Raw genomic sequence first — 26,061 nt, 5'->3', positions numbered from 1 at the left:
TGAAGTATGGGCTTACAAGAAGGCTCACTCATACGGTTATCGGCAGGAGGCTTTAATTCCTTATCATGTGGGCCTTTCCACAGGCTGCTTGAGTGCCCTCCTGACATGGCAGCTAACTTCCCCCGGAAGATGAAATTCAAGAGAGAGAGGCCAAGATGGAAATCACAGTACCTTTTATGCCTAGTCTCCAAAGTTGCCCACTGTCACTTCTGCTTTATTTTGTTTATTAGAAGTGAGGCACCAAGTCCAGCCCACACTCAAGTAGAGGAAATTTAGGCTTCACCTCATGAAGGAAAGAGTAGCAAAATAACTTGAACGTACTTCAAAACCATCGTAACAGGTACCTAAGAATATTTGCCAATTAACTCCAAAAAAATTTTTTTTTTTTTTTAATATTAGTTGAAGGGCTTAAAGTTAGCTAAAGATTGGGAGATTATAATTTGTTTATGCATTAATTCTTATGGTTTGTAGCATTATGAGAATGCACAAACTTTTTTTTAAAGGAATCCATTATTACAGTTCCACTTAGTTAAACATATATGCCAGTTACCCGTTTATTGTCGCTAAGCTCCCAATCCACCCTTCTCTGCCTTGTTTTGTGACATTCGAGTTGGACACTTGTGTGTGTGTGTATGGTATTAAGGGAAACTGTAGTGGTGTAACTGCTAACCAAAGGGTCAGCAGTTCGAATCCGCCAGGTGCTCCTTGGAAACTCTATGGGGCAATTCCACTCTGTCCTATAGGGTCACTATGAGTCGGAATCAACTCAATGGCGCTGGGTTTGGATTTTTGGTTTATGGTATTTAGAGTTGGACATGTTTTTTCTTTGCCAGCCATACAGTGTTTGGTTTTGTCAATAGGGGGTGCTGAAGGGACACTGTAAGACATAGCAGTGGAAGATGCTTCCCTTCTTGGCTCTGGTGTGCCTTTTTCCCTTTCTGCAGTGTGTCTGCCAATAGGCATGTTAGGACCTGGTGGTGCTCAGCCTCCAGCAAGTTTCTCTGTTTACAAACTCAGCTCAACCTCCAGTGACTTTCTCCAGTGATCTGGAAGGTGGATTCTTATGGGCAGGCTCCAGCCTGTACCAACGGGTGGCTACCTTAAGTTTTTCTGCCCAGCCTATGGCAAGTTTCTCTAGCATCCTGATGGTTACTTTATTATGGGCCAGCACCACAAACTTCCAACTTTGTTCGTCTCTTAGGCACTTTACTTCATCCCTAGAGTTAGTAACTATACCCTACATTTGTTATTCCTGTATTCTAAGGGCCAGATAGTAAATATTTTAGTCTTTGCAGCCCAAAGACTGACAAGTTCAGAAGGCCTCATCAGACTGGTATCTTTGGTCAAACCTTGGGTCACCTTTTCTACAACTTTATAAGGACTATTCTTTGTCCTTATAAACTAAGGCCTGAATAAGAGTACTGTTAAATTAGTTTGCCTGAGGTCTCATCTTGGAACCCATAGGTCTGAAAGATCTTGTGTTAAAAAGAGCTTAGATAGTCTGTGGTGTACATCATGGTTTGGTTTGGTTCAGTTTATCTGTTTTATGAGTCATAGTACAGTTATAAGTTTGGTTTCCGTTTTAATTCTCAGAGGCAGCCAGTACTATTAGTTTCTTGTGCATACTGAAAAAGTATTTGCAGTTGTTGAGAGGTCTTATAAAAAACTTTGACTTTGAGAATTACCCAAACGCAGCTCCTGTCCAGAGGCAAAATGACAAGGCAAAAAGGGATAAGAGCTGGTTGAATGGACACAGGAAATCCGGGGTGGAAAGGAGGAATGTGCGGTCACATTGTAGGGGTAGCAATTGGGGTCACATAACAATATGTGTATAAATTTTTGTATGAGAAATTAACTTGAGCTGTAAACTTTCACCTAAAGCACAATAAAAAGAAAAGAAAGAAAAAGAGTTACTCAAACATCTTTATTTTTCTTCTATTGCTGTGTAACAAATTACCACAAATTTAGCAGCTTAAAATACCATCCTTTTATTAGCTCATAGGTGAAAAACCTAGTCATGGCCTGAACTTCTCTGCCCAGAGTCTCACAGGCTGAAATTAAAGTCTTGACCGGGTTGAGTTGTCATCTGGGGGCTCTGGAGAAAATCTGCTTTCAAGCTTATTCAGATTGCTAGCAGAATTCAGCTCGTTGCTATTGTAGGAATGAAGTCCTGGTTTTTGCCGACTGTTGATTGGGGGCCATTCTTAGCTCCTAGAGGCCTCCTGCATTTCTTGCTACATGATCTCCTCTATCTTCAAGCCAACAATGGAGAGCTTGCTTCTTAAATCCATCTCATCCTTCAAATCTCTGAACTCATACATATTTGGCCTCTAGATGTAGATTTAAAGGTCTCCTGTGAGTAGGTCAGGCCCACCTGGGTAACGTCTCTGTCTCAAGGTCAGTTGATTTGAGAACTTACTTACATTTGCAAAACTCTTTTACAGCAATGCCTAGATTAGTATTGGATGAAATAATTGGGAGAAGGGTGTGTACATACACCAGGGGCTAGGAACCTGTAGGGACCAACTTAGAATTCCACCTACCACAAGTCTTTTTAATGTTTTGAAGTGTTAGTCACACAATTTCTTCTATTCATCTTGCTAACTCTTGGTTGTTTTCAGGTGTCGCTTAAATTTGAGGTTCAGTTTTTGAATGTTATAGGTAAGAGTTAGTTTGGGATACAGTTCTCTGATCTCAGTTTTTGTTGTTTATGTGTAAAACTGATTAACAGAAGTAGAGTAATTCCCAATAGGATTGCCTTTTTTACACGTGGCTTCTGTTACTTTTTCTTTTAATTAAGCTTGTAAAAACTTGGAAAGATTGGAAATATAGAGCAAAGCATATAGAAAAAAAAAAAAAACCCGAAATAAACATCTTTGCTTATACTTTCATCCTTCTGGTTTTTATTGTTCACTTAAAAACATAACTATGATTATATATTAACTGTATAAACTGACTTCTTAAATAGATACACTTTTTTTTATGATTATTAATGTGGAGTCATTGGAGAAAATTTGAAAAACAAGTAGGAAAGATCAAGTCATTTAGAATCTTGTTACCTAGCACTAATATTTGAATGTATTTTCTTACTGCCTTGTATAATGCATTTTTTTAGTTATGGCTTAGATTATACTGTGTGGATTCATTCTTCGGTAGAGTTAACACCTAAGTGTTTGTGGATTTTAAATAAGAGGCATTTGGCGTATAACTGATCACATGGCAGGTTTCGGTATCCTAACCTTTAAAAATGACTTCATTGATTATGCATAGCCATTTTAAAGATACAGAGAATTATTATTTGAGTTACTTGGTAATGATAATAGTTTGTTTTATTGCTTAATGTACTCCTGTTTTTGAGGAGAGGAAAGAGGAATAGACAAATACGTACGTCATTTAGTAATTTTTCTTGCGAAGTATCCAAAATGTGATTTGGATGTGACCATGTCAACAAGAGAGATTCTGTGGGGTGAAGGAAATGATACTAGAAACACATTTCCTGTGGTTGGGAGGGAACTGAAACAGAAGGCTTGCACGTGAGTGGAAGTTTGATCTGTGAGTTACATAATCTTCTTGAAATAATAGTCAACTTGAACTTCTTAGCCTAGGGTTCAGACTGAATAAACAATAAAACTAGATTTGGAAGCGTTTGGTACCATGACTTCTGTAATTTTTTTTTCTTAATTTTAGTTCAGTGCTGACTGAGGTCAGCTAGGTATAAGTGTTTTTGCATCAATTAAAAAAATTACTGAAGTATAACATACATATAGAAAAGTACACAAATACTAAGTGAATAGCTTGATGAATTTTCACAAAGGAAACAAACCTGTGTAACCAACATCCAAATCAGGAGACAGAATATTACCTAAGTAGCTGTTGAGATAGTTTTTTTTTTTTCAAGAAGGCAATGTAGATGATATATTTTCTAAATCCCTTTCATTCTGTGAATACCTTTCTATGGCCATCACACAAATACGAATTGTTTATGTGTTAAATTTACAGGTTATCACCTTTCCCCTCAGCACTCTATACATACTATTTCAGTGATGTTAGAAATCGAATATTTCAGGAAAAAAAAAAAAAAACTACAGACCAGTCTGATTTGTTTTTTCTTTATCCTTGCAATTCAGAAATTTTGTGAGAATATACCTAGATATGTGTCTCTTGGTTAGCTTTTCCTGAAACACAGCAGTCCAATTTAATGTGTTTAAACAGACCTTTCCATAGCTTGGAAAGGTTTTCTAATTTATTTTGAGTTTTTGTTTGGGATTTTTTGTTGTTGTTCCATTTGTTCTAGTCTGTTTCTTCAGGAATATCATTAACTCTTAACTTGGCTCTCCATCTTCTGTTCACCATATGTTATCGTCTCTCATCATTTTCATATTTGTCTTTTTCTTTGCATTCTAAAGTAATTTCTCTAGTTTGTCTTCCATATTACAGACTTTATTTTCAGCAATTTAATTTCTTCTCTTTACATTCTCTGGCATGGTTCTAAATTTTGCTAATGTGTTTTTTGTTTTCCTAACAGTTCTTCCTTATCTCAACCACCCTTCCTTTCTTCTCATTATTGCCTTCTGATCTTATTTCACAGAGGCCATGTTGTCTTGTAAGTTACATAAAAATGTCCTCTGGATCATGCTGCGAGTCCTTTTCAATGTTTTGCTCTTTCATTGAGTCTTTGGGATGGTGTTCGCTTTCCCTTGCTCAGCAGAGTTTTTGCCTTTTTTAGCTTTTTTTTTAAACTGATGATCCCAAGAGCCAGTTCAGTGCTTGGCACGTAGTAAGTGCCATATAGATGTTTTTTTAATCTTAAGCTTGAATGAAGTGAGTCCTGCCTGGGCTGAGATGACTGGGAACCTGAGCTCAGCTGGCATTATTGACTAGAGTACATACACCTGGCCTTTCCTTTTAGCTTGGAGAAGAAGCATCCCAAGAGAGCAATGCAGAAGCTGCAAAGTCACTTCTGCTGCAACCTTTTGGTTAAAACAAGTTGCTAAGGCGAGCCCAGATTCTATGGGAGAGGAGTTAGACTCTACCTCTTTTTGTTGTTGTTCTTGAGAATATATATGGCAAAACATACACCAATTTAACAGTTTCTACGTGTACGATTCATTGACGTTGATTACATAATTCAGGTTGTGCAGCTATTCTTCTACTTTTTTGAGTTGTTCCTCCGCCATTAACATAAACTCAGTGCCCCCTAAGGTTGCTATCTAATCCTTCAAGTTGCCATTGTCACTTTGATCCCATATAGACAGTTCTTAAAAGAGTACAATGCTCGAGGCAGACATTTTTTTTTTTTATTGTGCTTTAGGTGAAAGTTTACAGTGCAAATTAGTTTCTCATTTAAAAATTCATACACAAATTATTTTGTGACATTGGTTGCAAACCCCACAATGTGTCAGCATTCTCCCCCTTTCCCTTTACACCCCGGGTTCCCCGTGTCCATTCATCCAATTTTCCTGTCCCTTCCTGCCTTCTCTTCTTTGCATTTGGGAAAGAGTTGCCCATCTAGTCCGCTATTCTTGATTGAACTAAGAAGCACGTTCCTCGTGTTATTGTTTGTTTTATAGGCCTGTCTAATCTTTGACTGAAAGGTAGACTTTGGGAGTGGCTTCATTTCTGAGTTAGCAGGGTGTGGGGGGGGTGGCGTAGACTTGGGGGTTCCTCCAGTCTCTGTCAGACCAGCAAGTCTGGTTTTGTGTGTGTGTGTGAATTTGAATTTTATTCTACATTTTTCTCCCACTCTGTCTAGGACCCTCTATTGTGATCCCTATCAGAGCTGTAGTTGGTGGTACCCAGGCACCATTTAGATTTGCTGGGCTCAGGCTAGTGGAGGCTGTGGTTCATGTGGTTTATTAGTTCTTTGGACTAATATTTTCCTGTGTCTTTGGTTTTCTTCGTTCTCCTTTGCTCAGAATGGGATGGGACCAATAGATGTATCTTAGATGGCTCTTCCCAAGCTTTTAAGAACCCAGACACTACTCATCAAAGTAGGTTGTAGAACATTTTCATTATGAACTATGTTATGCCAGTTAACCTAGCTGTGCCCTGAGACCATGGTCCTCAGCCCCAGTAACTCCGTTACTCAAGGTGTTTGGATGTGTCTAGGAAGCTTCCATGACTGCCTTGTCAAGTTGTGCTGACTTCCCTGTAATGTGTGTTGTCTTTGCCTTCAACAAAGTTAACAGTTGTCTACTTTTAGTTAGTAATTTCCCTCCCCACCTCACCCAGCCTTTGTAACCATCAAAGTTTTTTCTGCATGTAAACCTTTTCTTGGCTTTTTATAATAGTGGTCTTATACCATATTTGTCATTTTGTGACTGACTTATTTCACTCAGCATAATGCACTCCAGATTCATCCATGTTGTAAGATATTTTGAGGATTTATCATTGTTCTTTATTACTTCGTAGTCTTCCATTGTGTGTATGTATCATTGTTTATCCATTCATCTGCTGATGGACACTTAGGTTGTTTCCATCTTTTTGTTATTGTGAACAGCGCTGCAATGAACATGGGTGTGCATATGTCTATTCACATGACAGCTCTTATTTCTCTAGGATATATTCCTAGGAGTGGGATTGCTGGATCATATGGTATTTCTAACTTTTTAAGAAGTCACCGTATCGTTTTCCATAGTGGTTGTAGCATTTCATATATCCACCGGCAGTGCATAAGAGTTCCAATCTCCCTGCAACCTTTTCCAACGTTAGTTATTTTCTGGGGTTTTTTTTTTTTTTTTTTTTTGATTCCTGCAGGTAACGTTGGGTGAGATGGTATCTCATTGTAGTTTTGATTTGCATTTCTGTAATGGCTAATGATTTCGAGCATTTCCTCATGTGTCTGTTAGCTGCCTGAATATCTTCTTTGGTGAAGTGTCTGTTCATATCCTTTGCCCATTTTTTAATTGAATTGTCTTTTTGTTGTTGAGGTGTTGAAGTATTCTAAAGATTCTAGAGATTAGACCCTTGTCGAATATGTCGTAGCCAAAACTTTATCCCAGTCTATAGGTTCCTTTTACTCTTTTGGTGCAGTCTTTTGATGAGCGTAAATGTTTAATTTTTATGAGCTCTCTGTTATCTAGTTTATCTTCTGGTGTTTGTGCATTGTTAGCTATGGTTTATATTGTATTTATGCCATGTATAAGGGCCCCTAGCATTGTCGCTGTTTTCCCTTCCGTGATCTTTATTGTTTTAAGTTTTCTGTTTAGGTCTTTGGAAACCCTGGTGGCGTCATGGGTAAGGGTTTGGTTTGGGTTTTATTTAGGTCTTTGATCCATTTTGAGTTAGTTTTTGTGTATGGTGTAAGGCATGAGTCTTGTTTCATATTTTAAACAGATGAACATCCAGTTTTGCCAGCACCATTTGTTAAAGAGACTGTCTTTTCCCCATTTAATGGATTTTGGCCCTTTGTGAAAGATCAGCTGACTGTAGGTAAATGAATTTATGACTCAGTTCATGATTCAGTTCCATTGGTCTAGATGTGATTCTCTTTCCTTAAGGTGTTGGGGCATAATTTTTTAAGTATTATTATTTGAGGGTATATGAACCTTTGGATCAGAATAATCCTTTAAAAAATCTTACTATAGTGTTGCTGCTTCTTTGCACATGTAGTTTTTTTTTTTTTTTTAATGACTGTAATTCATCTTTAGACTGTTTGAGTTATAACTTGGAGGAAAAAAAACCTATCATGTTGTTTTTCTTATTTCTCTTGGCCGTGCAAACTTGTCCATCCATACAGAGTTTCATAGTTTTCATCTTCGTGTAATTTGCTTTTATACGGAGCATTTAAAACAATTTACTTGCATTTGTGTATTCCTCTCCTTTTGAGGTGGCTAGGGAAATGTAGCAAAATATTCAGAGAATTTAATTGCAGTATCTTTTAAAATGTAAATAAAATTATAACTGTATTATATAGTTCATATACTTCATATTTTAACTAAAGCATGGATAAGATGTTAGAAGCTAAAAATTCAACTTGTTCATCTCCCTGTGGAGTCCAAATGATTAGGTTGTATTTTTATTAGTGAGAGCCTTTCTGCCTTTAAAGGCAGTTGGAAATGAACTTGTCAGATGAGTTGGGTTCTTAGAAAAAAGTTATTGTTAGCTATGAAGTGAGTAATGAAGTTAGGCCAACATAATTTTTGTGTACCTTAGATTTATTGAAATCTCTCAACTAGGGCTTGAAGATTTGTACATACATTGACTGTAGTCCTGCTCCTGTTGCCCTAAATCCATGTTTAACTAGACCAAAACCCAAAAGCCAAACCAGCTGCCGTCAGGTTGATTCTAACTCATGGTGACTGCACGTGTGTCAGAGTAGTACTGTGCTTCATAGGGCTCTTAAGGCTGTGACCTTCTAGAAGCAGGTTACCAGGCCTTTCTTCTGAGGCACTTCTGCGTGGATTTGAACTGCCAACCTTTTGGTTAGTAGTAGAGTGTGCAACTGTTTTTGCCACCCAGGGACTCCCATAACCAGGCCATCGTTACCCAAAGTGTGGTCTGTAGACCAGTGTCAGTCCACAGATTATTACTAGTCTGTATGAGTACCAAAATAGAGCATTTAAAAACTTTTATAGCCATTTGACATTGGCACATCTAAACATAATAATTTTTCTAATAATTTACTTTTATTGCATTTTACAAAGTATACATCCTGACAGATTGGGGGAGGAGGACAATTCCTGCCACTTGGACTTTTCTAGATTTTCTTTTTTTCCCTCAGAAACATTCCAAATTCTTTATATCCATATGGCCACAGAAGAGACTTAGGGAAAAGAAGCGAAAACCGATAAAATGTGAAGTGATGACTGGCGAATGAAGTTGCTGATTATCTGAGATTATCTTTACTTGGAATTCCTTTTAAATGTTTTTCTGCTTTGCTCTGACACAAACTTTAGTGTGCACAAGAATTACCTGGGGCACTTGTTTAAAATGCAAATTCCTGGATAAGATCCCCCCAAATTCTGATTCCATAGGTCTGAGGCTCAAAAGTCTACATTTTAAACGAACACCTCAGTTGATTCTGATGAAAGTTGTCCTTGGATAGATTGTTTGAGCCAGGATACTTGAAGGTCAAAGGAGCAACTATTAATAATTACACCAGGACCAAAGGCATAAACTGGGACTGTCCTAATAGGCACACTGGTACAGACGGTCGCCCTCTATCTGGAGCACATTTTAAGAAAATGGTGATTTGATTTGAAGTTTAATTTGAAGGTTCCTACCATTTCGTTTCATGACCAAATGTAGCTAGATTTCTTTTAGCCTTCTCAGAGGTGTGACTGTTCCTAGTCTACTATGAGTCAACCTCAGCTATAACCTAGATAGAATTACCTGGTAAAAGAAAGGACACAGTATTCAGGGCTTCTAAACATAGCTATATTTTAGGGAGTAACTTGAGAGATGTAGGACCTACTTCTTTAAAGTTGAGGATTCCTTTTTCCTTATTTGAAGGATGTTGGTTTTGTTTGCCCTAATCTGAAAACTTAGTACTTTTCTCTAACTTTTTGTCATGCGTGTTGTTGTCCCGAGCTAACCTTAATTCCTGAGTGTTCCTAACTAAGCTGTGTCTCATTTCCCTTAGGTGGGCATAATCCTTTTGATCCTTTTCAGCCTTGCTTTTGCTTTCCTTTAACTGACTTGTTTGCTTATTTTGTTTTAAATAAATTGCAATCAAAGAACTTGAAGAAAGGAAAAAAGATCTCTCTAAATTACTTCCTAAGGAGCTCTTCAGGTTGCCATCACCTCTGCTTACATTACTTATATGATGTATAAGAAAAATATTTTCCTATTTTGTAAAATCTTTTCTTATTACAGCCAAGTAATATTGGAGGAAAATAATTTTTATTAGTAATAATAATACCGTTGGTAGAAGTTGAGTAATATTTTGTCTGTGGAACCACCTGTCTTATAATACTTTTTCTGTCTAGTTCAACATTTTTGCTTTGCATTGTTTCATTTTGTTTTTAGTTTGTTGACCAATTTCTTTGATTTACAAAGTGAGAGGTTAACGTAGGCATTCTATGGGGTTCTTTTTTCAATGGTATTGATTTGGTGATTTCCTTTTTGAAGTTCTCTATGTTGGTGTGGAGGAATCCAACTGATTTTTATATGTTTATGTTGTATCCTGATACTTTGTTGAACTCCTCTGTTAGTTCCAGTAGTTTTCTTATAGATTCTTGAGGGCTTTCTGTGTGTAAGATCATAAAAAACATCATCTGCAAATAGAGATACTTTACTTCTTCCTTACCAATCTGGATGCCCTTTATTTCTTTATCTAGCCTAACTGCTCTGGCTAGGACCTCCAGCACAATGTTGAATAAGCGTGGTGATAAAGGGCATCCTTGTCTGGTTCTCCTTCTCAAGGGGAATGCTTTCAGACTCTCTCCATTTTGGATGATGTTGGCTGTTGGCTTTGTATATACCCTTTATTATGTTGAGGAATTTCCCTTCTATTCCTATTTTGCTGAGAGTTTTTATCATGAATGGGTGTTGGACTTTGTCAAATGCCTTTTCTGCATTAATTGATAAGATCGTATGGGTCTTGTCTTTTACTGTATTTGTGTCATGGATTACATTAATTGTTTTTCTAATGTTAAACCATCCCTGCATAAACCTGGTATAAATCCCACTTGGTCATGGTGAATTATTTTTTTGATATGTTGTTGAATTCTGTCGGCTAGAATTTTGTTGAGGATTTTTACATCTAAGTTCATGAGGGATATTGGTCTGTAATTTTCTTTTTATGTGGTGTCTTTACCTGGTTTTGGTATCAGGGTATGTTGGTTTCATAGAAAGAGTTTGGGAGTATTCCATCCTTTTCTATGCTCTGAAATACCTTTGGTAGTAGTGGTGTTAACTCTTCTCTAAAAGTTTGGTAGAATTCTCCAGTGAAGCCGTCAGGCCAGGGTTTTTTTGTTGTGGTTGTTGGGAGTTTTTTAATTACCTTTTCAATCTCTTCTTTTGTTATAGGTTTATTCAGTTGTTATATCCCTGTGTTAGTTTAGGTAGGTGCTGTGTTTCTAGAAATTTGTCCATTTCCTCTAGGTTTTCAAATTTGTTACAGTACAATTTTTCAGAGTATTCTTTAAATTTCATATGGATCTATTGTGATGTTGCCCATCTCATTTCTTATTCAGGTTATTTGCTTCTCCTCCAGTTCTTCTTTTGTCAGTTTGGCCAGTGGTTTGTCAATTCTGTTGATATTTTTAAAGAACCAGCTTTTGGTCTTGTTAACTCTTTCAATTGTTTTTCTGTTCTCTATTTCATTCAATTCTGCTTTCATTTTTATTATTTGCTTTCTTCTGGTGCCCAGTGGCTTCTTTCGCTCCTCTCTTTTCTGTTTGTTTGAGTCGTAGGGATAATTCTTTGATTTTGGTATGGGGTTCATTTTAAGACTGGGAAAAAGTAGGGTTACAGAGTTAGGTAGACTAGGTAGCCAGAAAATAAGAATAAGAGTTTAAAAACCAAAAAGTGGCAATTATGTTTGAAAAGGGGAATGATTAACTAAAAATTTAAGTAAACTTGTTCAGGACTAACCTTTTAGTCCTGGAGGCTCACCAGATGAGTAAATAAAAGATACATCATAATATTTTTATTTATTTTGGATGTGGGATATCCTATTAAAGCAGTATATTGATATTCCATCTGAGTAACACAAATAAAGATCTGGAAAAATTTCTCTATTCACTTAAAAGCAGAATGAACATCCAATTTATTCTTTAAATTAGTATATTTTTGAGAGTGAAAGGAGGCGCTGTTACAAATTATGCTGGGATAGCAGGTGAAATCTGGGACTGTCCTGGGCAAACTGGGATATATATGGTTCCCCTATCTTTTTGGTTATCTCAGGGTAATATTTAGTTATTTTAGTGGTTAGTGTCTTTGTCAGGGTACTCTACAGAAGCAGAACCAGTAAGGTATACTCAGGAGTATGGGGGCTGGCAAGCACAAAATCCACAGGTCAGGTGGAAGGCTGGAAACTTCTGCAGGCTTGAGTCCAAGATCAGTAGGTTAGGCTTAAGATAAGAAGGGTGTAAAGTGAAGAGAAAGCACGTTCTACCAAAGTATGTATTTATAGTCTGGAAGCAGAACACACCTTGAGGAAATTTCCTTTTCAACTGATTGATTGATCGTGTTACATTAGGTTACATAGTGGAAAATCATTACGTCGCATTACATTATATTACATTTCATTACATTACTTTATGGGATAGCAACTAGCCTAGTATTTGACTAAACCATTGGGAACCATAGCCTAGCTAAGTTGACACATAAAATTAACCATCATACCATGGTTTCAGGGGACATCTAAGTCGATTGGCATAATAAAATCTATTAAGAAAACATTCTGCACCCCACTTTGGAGAGTGGTGTGTGGGGTCTTAAACGCTAGCAAGCGGCCATCTAAGATGCATCAATTGGTCTCAGCCCACCTGGGGCAAAGGAGAATGAAGAACACCAAGGACACAAGGTAGTTATGAGCCCAAGAGACAGAAAGGGCCACATGAACCAGAGACTACATCAGCCTGAGACCAGAAGAACTAGATGGTCCCCGACTACCACCAATGACTTCACTGACAGGGAACACAACAGAGAACCCCTGAGGGAGCAGGAGAGCAGTGGGATGCAGACCCCAAATTCTTTTAAAAAGACCGAAGTTAATGGTCTAACTGAGACTAGAAGGACCCTGGTGGTCACGGCCCCCAACACAGCCCCAAGCCAGGAACCATTCCCAAAGCCAACTCTTCAGACAGGGATTGGACTGGACAATGGGATAGAAAAAGATGCTGGTGAAGAGTGAGCTTCCTGGATCAAGTAGACACTTGAGACTGTGTTGGCGTCTCCTATCTGGAGGGGAGATGAGAGGGCAGAGGGGGTCAGAAGCTGGTGGAATGGATGCAAAAACAAAGTGGAGGGAAGGAGCTGGCTGTCTCATTAGGGGGAGAGCAATTAGGAGTGTATAGTAAGGCGTATATAAATTTTTGTATGAGAGACTGACTTGATTTGTGAACTTTCACTTAAAACACAATAAAAATTAAAAAAATTAACCATCATATTTGGTAGCTTCTATCATTTTTTCAGTGGGATTTGAGTAGTCAAAAAGGAGTCAAGTTGTAGCTAAGAGCACGAGGTGACTTACCATAGCACTTCTTTACTTGTGAATAATACAAAATGGTATGGATAAAGTCTTTTTATTTAAAGCGCCTGCAGATTTCAGCTTGGCTCTTAATAACTCTTCCATAAAGCTGGAAGTGGTACCACCAGGTATATATCACAGATTAAATTAAATCTCTTCTTTTAAATTTATGATTGGTAGACTTGTAGATATATTTGATCTCAGGGACTTTAAAGTAGGCTGTACTATAAAGTAGGTAAGTGGTGAGATAATAGCCATTTTTAAAATGTCAAAAATTTTTTCTATAAATGAAGTTAATTGTTAGTATTTCTAATTAGAAAATACAACTAGAATTTCTATATCTGTTCTTCTCAAGTTTATGCTCTGTTTTTTTTTTTTTCTATTACTATAGCTAATCTCAAAAGCTCCATCCTATTGGTAGTATTCTTATTATTTAGTAAATATACTAAATAACCACCTTTTAAGAATAAAGTATACATCTGATCATAAATTGAGTCAGATTCCTAAAACATATGGTTCATTAGGTCATTTCTTGAAGGAAATAAGTGCCCTTTTAGTGTTGTGATTTCTTCCATTTTCTTTAACCACCGTTTAACACTTTTTTCATAGATAGAAAGATAAAGATATTTCATATCATATTGTCCCTAGTCTCACTTTTAGCTTGTTCCCTAAATCAGCTTAAAAACTGACATAGCGACACTTATGAAAATACTTCATGGGGGAGAGGGTGTGGTTGGCAAACAAATGTAGAAGGCTCGTGATATTTGCATTAAATGACTTTTACTTTAATTTTGGCCTTTCTTGAAATTCTAATTGATCGTTTATAATATACAGTATCTTGGATTTTTTTCCCACATAGTTCTGTTGCTGTAGATGTGAAATCCTGGTGATTTATTAAGTTCAGTTCGTCACATAAGTGTGTTCTCCATACTTTTAAGTGTTTTAAATTAGTTTTTTATTTCTTTCTAGCCGTTCCCTTTCCTCCAACTCAACGGCTTACTTTGAAGGAAGTATTTGAAAATGGGAAACCTAAAATTGACGTTTTGAAAAGCCATTTGGTGAAGGAAGGCCGACTGGAAGAGGAAGTAGCCTTGAAGATAATCAAGGATGGGGCTGCCATACTGAGACAAGAGAAGACTATGATAGAAGTAGACGCTCCAGTCACAGGTATGAGAAGTATTTGCGTGATGGCAAATATATTTTGTGCTAATTTTTAAAAATGTATACAAATAATCAACCAAAATGTGGTATAATAATTTATCTAGGAATTACGAGATAGCCTTAGGATTGCTTAGTATGCCTGTTGTTCATTAAAGAAATAAAATTTAAAATGTCTAATATTTCTAAAAGGACCCCTGGTGGTGCAGTGGTTAAGTGCTCAGCTGCCAACCAAAAGGTTAGCAGTTCAAACCCACCACCTGCTCTGTGGGAGAAAGATGTAGCAGCCTGCTTCCGTAAAGATCACAGCCTTGGAAACCCTATGGGGCAGTTCTACTCTGTTCTATAGGGTCACTTTGAGTCAGAATCTACTCAACAGCAATTAGTTTTTGGGTTTTAACATTTCTAGGACTATTTTTTTTTTCTGTATAGATAAAAAAATAAAATAATATAAAAAAAAGATATATGCTATAATTATAGGGAAGCACAGTCCAAACTGATTTAAGTTGAAAGTTAAACTGTGACCTCTGTTGATGTAATGCTTTTTTTTTTTTTCCCCGAGACATAAATTTTCACCTTTTCCTATGTCCTTTTCTCCCTAGTGTGTGGTGACATTCATGGACAGTTCTTTGACCTGATGAAGCTGTTTGAAGTTGGAGGATCACCTAGTAACACACGCTACCTCTTTCTGGGTGACTATGTGGATAGAGGCTATTTCAGTATAGAGGTAAACATGAAACTGGACGTGTAGCAACTATCTCTTGTCCTTTTAAGAAGATCTGCTTTCCATTCTTTAGTAGAAGAAGTTAAAATGAGAACACCAGTGGAATTGATAAACCTTGCTACTTTCAACAATTAAAGCGATAGGGAAATGTTTTAATTGTTATAAAAAGTCTGTTCCTTTTTTTTTTAACTAATAGAAAGTCTAATATATAAAAGGTTATATTAATGCGGCTTTGCACATAAGTTAAATGTTTACTAACGTTTGCTCCTTGAAGATAGCATTCAGGCTGTATATAAATGAAATAAACTTTTATTCCCTCTAAACAAGGGTTGTATTAGCTGACCTTAATTATAAGACCGTAAGCTGCTGAGCTACAGCGAACTTTGAGATTAACTGCCAATGGTAAATAAGCAGGTACTTAGCTTATTGTAAGGAGCCTTGGTGGCACAGTGGTTAAAAGCGTTCAGCTGCTAACCAAAAGGTCGGTGGTTCGAAACCACCAGCCACCCTGTGGGGGAAAGATGTAACAGTCTGCCCCATAAAGATTTACAGCCTTGGAAACCCTCCTCTGTTCTGTAGGGTCACTATGATTCAGAATTGACTCAATGGCAGCGGGTTTTAACTTCTTGTAGGAATAATTTCTGATACTGTAGCACATAGTAAGCAGTTACTAAGTATTTGTTGGAGGAGAAATGAATAACAGTTAACTAATGAAAACTCACAATTCACTTTTAAGTATTTTGAAAACTGAATGATGAGAGGAAAAGGTTTTAGAATTAAAAGCAAAGTATAAATGTATGTATAAATGATAGAACTATTTTGGAACCTAGTGGAAGTCATGAGTACAGTGGAACTGTATATATTTGCCAAATAAAAGAGAAATAACTTTTGAGATACTGTGGGTAGTCTAATTTGTGATGAACACATGCCCCAGAATTAGCATGAGATGAGAAATTGAATCTGCTTACTGTCCTTTCAGTCTTTAGTCCTACCTGCCGTTCATAGTGAGAGGTTCACTGTACTGAGTGAGTTTCTGGTGGTTAATTGTTCACGTGGTGTCGCTCCTACATACCAGTCAACTGTCTCACCTGGTGCTCAACAAAGAAACAACAATTATTCTAAAGCTGGAGGAAAAATCAGTGACAAGAGAAAGAAACCTCACTCTTTAGTTAGGTAGGCAATCTAAATTCATTTTTCAGAAAAGTTCAGTGTATCTGCCAGTGCCCCAAATTCATTTAGTGTCAAATGTGAGGACAGAAGTTAATATACAAGATAAGAAAATAAGGACATTTTTCCTGTGACTTACTTTAGTCAATCTCAATAAATTACCAAGGTCTCTAAATAGGTATTTGGAATGGGTAGAGATCAAGCTATCATTGAAGAGCTTCCCTATTCCTATTCCTATCATGTTTCAATAGAGTCAGAATTATGGATGTTTGAAAGACACATTGAATGATTACTTCTTTGTGCATTTGACTCTGCTAGCATGAGAAAGTTTTTAGGGGCTGAAAAGAAGAATACAGGAACTTATTGAACTTTTTACTTAATTGGTATGATGAAACAGCTCTCTAAAAGTGATAATATCATGCCAAATTATCTTCTTTTTTTAATGATATTTTATTGTGTTTTCAGTGAAGGCTTACATAGCAGCGTAGTTTCCCATTCAACAATTTCTACACAGATTTTTCAGTGACATTGGTTACATTCTTCACAATGTGTGAACATTCTCATTATTTCCATTCTGGTTGTTCCATTTCCATTAATCTATTTTCCCTGTCCCCTTACCGTCTCATCTTTGTTCTATAGCTTACCATTTGATCTCATATAGATGATTTTTTAAAGGAGCACAGTACTCACGGGTGATACTCTTTGTTTTATGGGTGAGTCTGTTATTTAGCTAACAGATGACCTTAGGTGTTTGTTTTGTTCAAGGTTTAAGGAGTATCTCAGGGCTATAGTCTCAGGGAGTCTTGCAGTCTCAATCGGTCCAGTAAATCTGGATTTTTGAAGAATTTGAGGTTCTGTCACATTTTTCTTCCATTCTGTCAGGATCCATCTATTGTGTCCCTGATCAGAATGGTCGGTCGTGGTAGCTGGGCACCATCTAGTTCTTCTGGTGTAGGGGTAAATGAGGCCATGGTTCGTGTAGTCCAGTAGTCCTGTAGACTAGTTTCTTGAGTTGTTGATTTCCTTCTTTCTCTTTTGTTCTGGATGAGTAGAGACCAATAGTTGTATCTTGGATGGCTGCTCACAAGCTTGTAAGACCCCAGACACTACTCATCAAAGTAGGATGTAGCATATAAACTTTATGAACTATATTATGCCGATTAACTGAGTTGTCCCATGAGACCATGGTCCTAAGCTTTCCAACCCAGAAAACCAATCCTGTGAGGTTTTTGGTTATGTCTAAGATTTGTATCTGTAACTGTGCACTCTCTGTGTTTTATTATATATCATGTACACACATACATGCATATGCATATACATATGTATACACACATATATACCCACATATACACACCTTTGTACATATATGCCTAGATATATAGGTATATACCCACATATAAATTTTTTGGTTGTAGTTGCAAAATTATATATGTCATAACAATTACCAAAAGGTTCTTTTTTTCTTGTGTACATTTTAGTGACATCATTTACCTTGATCAAGCTGCACATACTTCACCCTAATTCGGTGTTACCTTTTGCTAAATTATCTTCCCATTGTTAACTGACATACTTCAAAAATAGCTTTAATTGGTCAGTATGCTCAATAATGCACACAAAAAAAATCCACAGTGATTTTTGTATACATATATTGTTTGAAGTATTTTGTTATGCATGTTTTCCCCTTACTCATCAACAAATGTTTTCCTGAGTGCCAACTTTTTGAAAGGCTGAAATAATAAGATTCGTGCTTTCTGTAGGAGCTGGCAGTCTAATAGAAAAGTATGCTGTATTTTTATACAAACAATGCACGCCTTCTATGTTTGTTTGCCAATCGCGCCCTTCCCCCGCAAGGTATTTTCATAAGTGCCACTATCCCAATTTTTTTGACATGTTGCTGTAAAAAGATTAGCATAGCACATTTATGAAAATGCCTCTTGGGGAAGGGTGTGGTTGGCAAACAAACATAGAAGGCGTACATTATTTATGTAAAATATGGTAATACGAAAATGTTTATATCTGCTTCATTCTTCATATTAGGACCTAGCACAGTGCAGGACATGTAGTAGGCACTTAATTAGTATTTGTTGTATGAATGAATGTTAATAAATCATAGTTTGTATTTGGGTTTATTTTTCGATGTGCAGCTAACTTAAAGGGTTTTTCTGTAGTATTTTAAGAGGTAAGTAAATAAAAATTTAACTGTGACAATGCTATTTTATGCTAGTTTGAAAACTGAGTTGTGAGATATATTTAATATTTAGTTGAAAGTCACTTACTTGTAAACCACTTAGACTGTAAAATTCTGTAGGTTACAGTTTAGCCCAGTACAGCACAAGTAGGCACTTAAAAAGTAATTTTTTTTAAATCATGTTTATTGTGGTTTTGGTGAAGGTTTACACAGCAGTTTAGGTTTCCATTCATCAATTTCTACAACGATTGTTCAGTGATACTGGTTATACTCTCACAATGCATAAACATTCTTGTTTTTTCTGTTCTGGCTGTTCTATTTCTGTTAATCTAGTTACCCTGCTTCATTATATTCTTGTCTTTGTTTTAAAGTAATTGTTGACCATTTGGTCTCATATAGGTGACTTTAAAGGAGCACAGTACTTAAGGGCGATAGTCATTTTTTGAGCCCATTTATTATTTAGCTACGAGGTGACCTCGGGAATTATTTTCAGTTCAAGGTTTGAAGTGTATCTCAGGACAGTAGTCTCAAGGAGTCCTCCAGTCTCAACCAGTCCAGTAGGTCTGTTTGATCTGATTTTTTTTTTAGGAACTTGAGATTCTGTTCTACATTTTTCTCTGAGAACCTAGTTATTAATTTATACTGCTGACTTATCCCCAAAAGGACTTAAGGCGATATCCACCACTTACTTGTCAGTTTGTCATACTTTGATGGCTTGCATGTTGCTATGATGCTGGAAGCTATGCTACCAATATTTCAAATACCAGCAGGGTCACCCATAGTGGATAGGTTTCAGCAGAGCTTCCAGACTAAGACAGACTAGGAAGAAAGGCCTGACGACCTGCTTCTGAAAAATCAGCCAGTGAAAACCCTGTGAAGCCCAGCTCCATTCTGACACACATGGGTCGCCTCCGGTCAGCACCAACCCAACAGCAGTAGATATCAACTAACAGCATAATCGTGCATAAGATAGGAAAGTAATTTTTTATCAATGTCTGTGATAAACATGAATGTGATATTTTGATCAAATGGATGAAAATAAATTAATGGAGCCCTTGTTAAATTATCTTGTTATAGATAATTCTTTTTTTTTTTTACGGTAGAAAAGTTGGGAAATGCGGAATCTAAGAAAACAAACTTTCTACAAATCAGAAATAATCACAGTTAAGATTTTATTATGTTTCATATTAGACTTTTTCCTTCTTTTACATTTGTGTATATTTTGTTTTTAAAGAAAATTGGCATCATTTATATATTTCTTTTTGTAGTCTTCTTTTTCCACTCAATATTGTATTGAAAGCATTTTTTGTGATCATGAAAATATCGTCAAAAACATGGATAATGCTATAAATAGCCATAATTTATTTAAGTGTTCCTCTATTGCTAGATCATTAGATATATAGCAGGCGCTGCTTAATCCCTACCCTTTCCCTCCTTCTTGCTAAAAAAATCCATATTTTTTATTTCTTCGCATAAATAGGATTGAAAGGATACAAGTAGACTTTTGTTCTCAGGGAAGAAAGGCCCTTACCCTAGCCCTAGGGAATAAATTCTGACTGGTCTGAACTAGTCAAGGCAATCCTTTTCCTGTTACCAGTGATTATTCTAGGGGTAAACATGTGATGCTGTCTTGCCCAATAATACATAAGGGGAAATCTTCTGGGTGTTTTCTGGAAAACATTTTATTCCCAGATGGAAAAAACTATTGGAAGGCAAAAGCCTTAGGCTCCCCACTCCACCATGTCACATTAAATGTGGTTGTTTGGTTTTGTGAGCATGATTAAGGTTAAAAAGCAGACTTGCTATGAATCACAGAACAAAGGCGGAAACCCTGGTTTTATGGTGACAATGTTGAACTGGCACACCAAACAACTTATTTCCAGACTTCTCCTTTTGTGAGATACTTAAATGTCTTTATAGCTTAGGAACTGTAAATCAAATATCGTGTCACCTGTACCCTAAGTGGTACAAGGTTGTTTTCCAGTTATTTCTGTTCTGCATATTACTGCAGTTGATATCTTTTCCCATATTTCTTTAGTGGCATTTCCCATGTTTCCTTAGATCAGATTCTGTTAAATGAAGTTACTGAATCAAAGAGTATGTGTCCACATTCTTAAGACTTTTGGTACATAGTGCCACATTATTTTCAGAGAGCCTTATTTTACTTTTCTCCTTATGTATCTAACAATTTCTCTTTCCTTGCGCCTAAATGAGAGAATCAAAGCACGATGAGTTTTTGGTTTGGTTTGTTTTTTTTCCTCATGCTCAGAGCAAGCATTGCTCTTTCCTGAAGCAATGTGGACTTTGATGAGTACACCAGGGACTGATCCAAAAGTCACTGATAAAACAGAAGCGTAAAGTTGCACGTCACTTTCAGCCTTTTGATGTTCCTTCTTCATTTGTACCTATTGGAAAGTGCTTCTTCCGTGCTAGGGGAAACCTAAATTTTAGTTTCCTTTAAGTGATTTTATGAGAAGAGAAAGGATTAAAGGGGATATATTCAGCGTAGGATATTCAGTTCCTCACTAAAATGTACAGGAGCCACCAAAGAGAAAATGTTATCAAATGACCAGGTGATATAAATGAACAGTTGTTGACATGGAGAAATATTTAGGAAATGGGATAAAAATTCTGTTCGTATAGTTAGGAAGACGTAACTGAGTGTCTGAACAGAGCTTCTGATTATCATGACCTTTTAACTGAATGGAACACAAAATAATTGTACAGTTGCATCCTGATGCACAAAATAAGGATTTAAAACTTGAAATTGGAGGCCAAGAGGTTTATCAGCCAAATTACATTATAGCTTAGATATGGTTTGTGCTAGTATATATAGATTTAATTTAATTTTTCCTTGGACTATTTTGTAAAAATTGATATTCTGATAGTGAAATTCAACAAAAAAGAAAAAAAGGCATGGAATTGTATTTGTGTGTGCCCATATATTTAAAATTTATAATGGTTATTTTGTAATGTCTATCTCAGATAAAATGTACATAACACTTTGATCCACTAATTCCATTTTTGAAAACTTATGCAGGTGTACTCATGATTATGTATAAAGATGTATCAATGAATTGTTTGTCACAATGATTGAGAAGCGTTATTGGTATTTTATGTAATAATATATATACATACATTCATGTGTATGTATATATATATACACACACACACGTATATATATAAACATAAATATATAATAATATAATAAGCCAGGTCTAGGGATTCTAAACATCTTCCAATGTGCTGGAGATTCCTAAACAACAAAAAATTATGCTTTTCAAATTGTCAGGAGGACCTGTGTTGAAAAACATTGTTAAATCCTGGGACTATGGAGATGAACAAGTAAAGCAGTGTTCTTTACTTGAAAACTTGAATGGAAAGAGGGAGCACGCCACGCATAGATCAGGCAGAAGTGCATTTCCGGCAGAGGCAGCTCACATCTGCAGTGTGTGGCTATCTTCATATGCCATCTTCTCCCTGTGTGTGTGTGTGTCTTTGTCTGGTCTGTTGTTTTTATGAGAAAGCGCCCAGACGTGATTAAGTTTCAGATCTACCCTACTCTGGCATCACCTACTCTGGCATCACCTCATTAATATAACAAAAGAAAACCCCTATTTCTAAGCAGGGTCATATTTATAGGTACAAGGGTTAGGGTTTCCACATTTTTTTAGGGGGGACACAGTTCAATCTATAACAGATAGGCAGGGGTTACAGACCATATTAAGGAGGTTTGATCTTAGTCTGAATGTGATAGGAAACCATTGGTGGATTTTTAATTAAATGTATTTATTTATTTTTGAGAAAAGTGACATACTACCATTACTGTTTTAAAACAACTACTCTGACTGTTATGTGTGGAGAATTGACTGTAGAGCCTCAAGAGTGGGTACAGGAAGACCAGTTAGGACTCTAATGCAATAATCTGGCAAGAGATGTTGGTTGCTTAGATCAGTCATATTGAGAACCATTTGGATTCAGGATTTTTAAAGTCTCTCCTTTTTAGAGGGCGGGGAGATCTTAGTTGTGCTCCTTGGCTCATAGTACATTTATCACTAGTCTTTGCAGTCCTTCTCTTTTGTTTTGTTGGTCCCCCCTGCCTTTTTTTTGTGTGTGGGTAAAGTACTGTGCTATTCAGTGATTCTCAAACTTTAGCATGCATCAGAATTACCTGGTGGGCTTGTGAAAACCCAAATTGCAGGGCCCCACCCAGTTTCAGATTTTGTCTGTCTAATTTTTGTTTGTTTGTTTGTTTAGGGTGGAGCCTGAGATTCTGTTTCTAACAACTTCCCAGGTGATGCTGGTGTACTTCACTTGGGGATGAATGTGACCACACTTTGAGAGCCACTGCGGTAGCTCTATTTCTGTTGATTATTTTTTTTTACCCATCACTGTGTTGATATATGGGCCTCTAATTATCGCTTCTGACTGCTGTGTAGTAGTCATCTGTGACATTTTACTTCTTTATTCTCAATGATGGACGCCTATGTTTCCTTCCTCTAGCTTCTGTTTACAGTGAATGCTGTTGTAATGAACATCCTCACTTATGTCCACTTTAAGGACCTGGGCTTTAGTTTCTCCATGGTTTATGAACAAGAGGGGGGTTGCTAGGAAAACGGGTATGCGCATCCATGCATGAACCGAGTGTTGCCAGATTACTCTTCAGAATGGCTGTACCAATCTATACACCTACCAACAAACAGTACCTAAGAGTTGCTAGTTTTTCACATCCCCCCTTCCAAAATTTGATTTTTCTAATATTTGCCAATACGATAGGTATGAAGTTAGTCTTTGCAGTCCTTCTCTTTTGTTTCGTTGGTTTTTTCCCCTCATCTGTGACCGCCATCTTCCGCATTCCCTCTACCTAGTTTATACATGTTTCTGTTGTATTTGGTATATGCCTCAGAATACGTATATAATTTGTTAACATATAGGTTTTTTTGGGGGGGGGGGCGTGGGTAACGTATTGTGCCGTTCAGTGATTCTCAAACTTCAGCATGCATCAGAGTGACTTATTTTTGTTTTAATTAATATTTCTCTAATTACTCATGGGAAATTCTGGTGGCACAGTGGTTAAGAGCTATGGCTGCTAACCAAAAGGTCGGCAGTTTGAACTCACCAGGTGCTCCTTGGAAACTCTATGGGGCAGTTCTACTCTGTCCTATAGGGTCCTTATGAGTTGGAATCGACTCGACGGCAATGGGTTTTTAAATTACTAATAAAATTGAGAATTTCCTCGTGTATCAGCCATTTAGCTCTTTGTAGAGAACTACTGTTAAGTTTCTTGTATGGCCTTTCAGAATTAGGTTAAGCATATGCAAGCATATTTGTACACCTCTTTTTAAAAATGTACCTATCGTTAGTCTCATTAGGAGAACAACTAGGAGTACATAGCAAGGTGTATACAAATTTTTATAAGAGAGACTGACTTGATTTGTAAACTTTCACTTAAAGCACAAAAAAAATGTGTGTATATATGTACACATATTTGTATATCTATCACTGTACATTGCCCTTTGAGTGCTGTTTTATCCAGGTCCCACAGATTTTGACATGTGTTCTCAGTATCATTCAGTATCGTGTATTTTAAGAATTCTCTTTAACTTTAGGATAATGAAGTTGTTTTTTGTTTGCTTATTTTCAGTCATGTGGGATTATTTTTAGAGCTAGTGTTTTGTTACTGGTTTCTAATTTAGTGTAATTTCATCAGAGAACATGATCTGAGTGATACTCATTCTTTGGAGTTTATTGTAACTTTCTTTGTGATGTAATACATGACAGATTCTTATGACTGTCCCATACGTGCTTGAAAAGAACGTGCATTCTCGATTTGTTCAATTGTTCAAATTCTTCGTATCTTTGATTATCTTTGTCTGTTTGAACTATCAGTTACTTTCACGTTTGTGTCAAAATCTCCAACTATTGATTTGTTTCTCACTTGTTGCTTATGCTGTGGGTCTATATGTTAGACATGTGTGTATCATGATTAGTGCATATCTGCCTGATCTATTGTACCTTCTGCCAGCATTGCATCCTCTATGATAGCTTTGTCTTTTAGTTTCATTTGATATATAAATTGTCACCTTGTTTTTCTTTTAGTGCATGTACATGGTTTGAACATCTCTGTACCTTTTTGTGGTATGTGTGCCTCTGGTAGATAGTATTTTATTGGATCTTGATTTGTCGTTGTTTTGATTTCTTTAAGAGCCTCTGCTGTTTCATCATTAACTCATTTATACTTATTAAAACTACTGTTATGTTTATAACAGTTTCAGCCACCTTATTTTGTATTTTCTTTTGCCATGCTTTTTTTCTCTTTACCATACATTGGATAAATTGCCTTTCCTTCTGCTACTTTGACAGTTGTACATTTTATTTGTACTATCTGATGATTCCTAACTAATTAAAACCAATATTTATGTTTCTTTGTTAATTTTTTTATGTTTATCAAGAGACATATCTTTCCCTAAAAAAAATAATTTTTATCACTTGGTCTCACTGATGTCTCCTTTGCATTGTTAATATCAACTAAAATTAATTTGGGGTTGATTGGAATACACCTATTTTATTTGTTTTATTTTGGTACTTAACATTGATCAATGGTCAACGCCCATGGAGGCAGCAGTCAAGAAATCAAAAGACGCATTGCATTGGGCAAATCTGCTGCAAAAGACCTCTTTAAAGTGTTAAAAAGCAAAGATGTCACCTTGAAGACTAAGGTGCACCCGACCCAAGCCATGGTATTTTCGATCGCCTCATATGCATGCAAAAGCTGGACATTGAGTAAGGAAGACTGAAGAAGAATTGATGCCTTTGAATTATGGTGTTGGCAAAGAATATTGAATATACCATGGACTGCCAAAAGAATGAACAAATCTGCCTTGGAAGAAGGACAGCCAGAATGTTCCTTAGAAGCAAGGATGGCGAGACTTTGTCTCACATACTTTGGATATGTTGTCAGGAAGGATCAGTCCCTGGAGAAGGTCATCATACTTCATTAAATAGAGAGTCAGCAAAAAAGAGGAAAACCCTCAATGGGATGGATTGGCACAGTGGCTGCAGCAGTGGGCTGAAGCATAACAATGATTGTGAGGATGGTGCAGGACCAGGCAGTGTTTCATTCTGTTGTACATAGGGTCGCCATAAGTCGGAACTAATTTGATGGCACCTAACAACAACAACAATGTACTGAAAACAGGAAGTTTTTGCAGGTTATTTATTTACTAGCTTGGAGCTTTCTTCTAGATTTTTGGGGTACTTCATCCAAGCGTGTGTTCAAAAAGATCCTATGCGGAGTATACCTCGTTTGCCTGAGAGTATGTTTGTTTTGTCCTCACATTTATTTTGATGTTCTTTTTATGTTTATTTACTTATTTTTAGCTTAATTTAAATTATACTTTTAAATAGATAATGTTGTAGATGATGCACAATTGAAATTATACAAGAGTACATAGTGAAAAGGCTCCTTCTTACCTTGCCCTCCAGCCACCCAGTTCCCCTCTTCAGTGACAACCAGTATTACTAATTTCTGGTGTATTTTTCTAAATATAGTCTCTGTATATATAAATAATTATATATTTATTCTTTTTCCATATATGTGTATATAATTTTATATAATTATAAACATTTTTACGCAAATTATGTTATACTATACACCCTGTTTTGCACCTCACTTTTTTTTTCTCT

At 36.6% G+C, this 26,061-nt stretch overlaps 1 protein-coding gene across 3 annotated transcripts in view; it reads left to right on the top strand.

Annotated features, from left to right (window-relative positions):
- The window catches only part of PPP3CC (protein phosphatase 3 catalytic subunit gamma), a 118,881-nt gene that overhangs the window by 23,609 nt on the left and 69,211 nt on the right, over nucleotides 1-26,061 (top strand). For all 3 annotated transcript variants that reach the window (XM_010592395.3, XM_023551023.2, XM_010592394.3), the window contains exons 2-3: nucleotides 14,108-14,305; nucleotides 14,899-15,023. In XM_010592395.3, coding sequence (XP_010590697.1) covers nucleotides 14,108-14,305; nucleotides 14,899-15,023 — 323 coding nt within the window. The remainder of the gene's footprint in view (nucleotides 1-14,107; nucleotides 14,306-14,898; nucleotides 15,024-26,061) is intronic.

The sequence above is a fragment of the Loxodonta africana genome, chromosome 19, assembly GCF_030014295.1.
Source record: "Loxodonta africana isolate mLoxAfr1 chromosome 19, mLoxAfr1.hap2, whole genome shotgun sequence".
Classification (NCBI taxonomy): Eukaryota; Metazoa; Chordata; class Mammalia; order Proboscidea; family Elephantidae; genus Loxodonta; species Loxodonta africana.
Note: the sequence above shows the minus strand (reverse complement) of the source record. Positions and strands in the feature narration are given on the sequence as shown.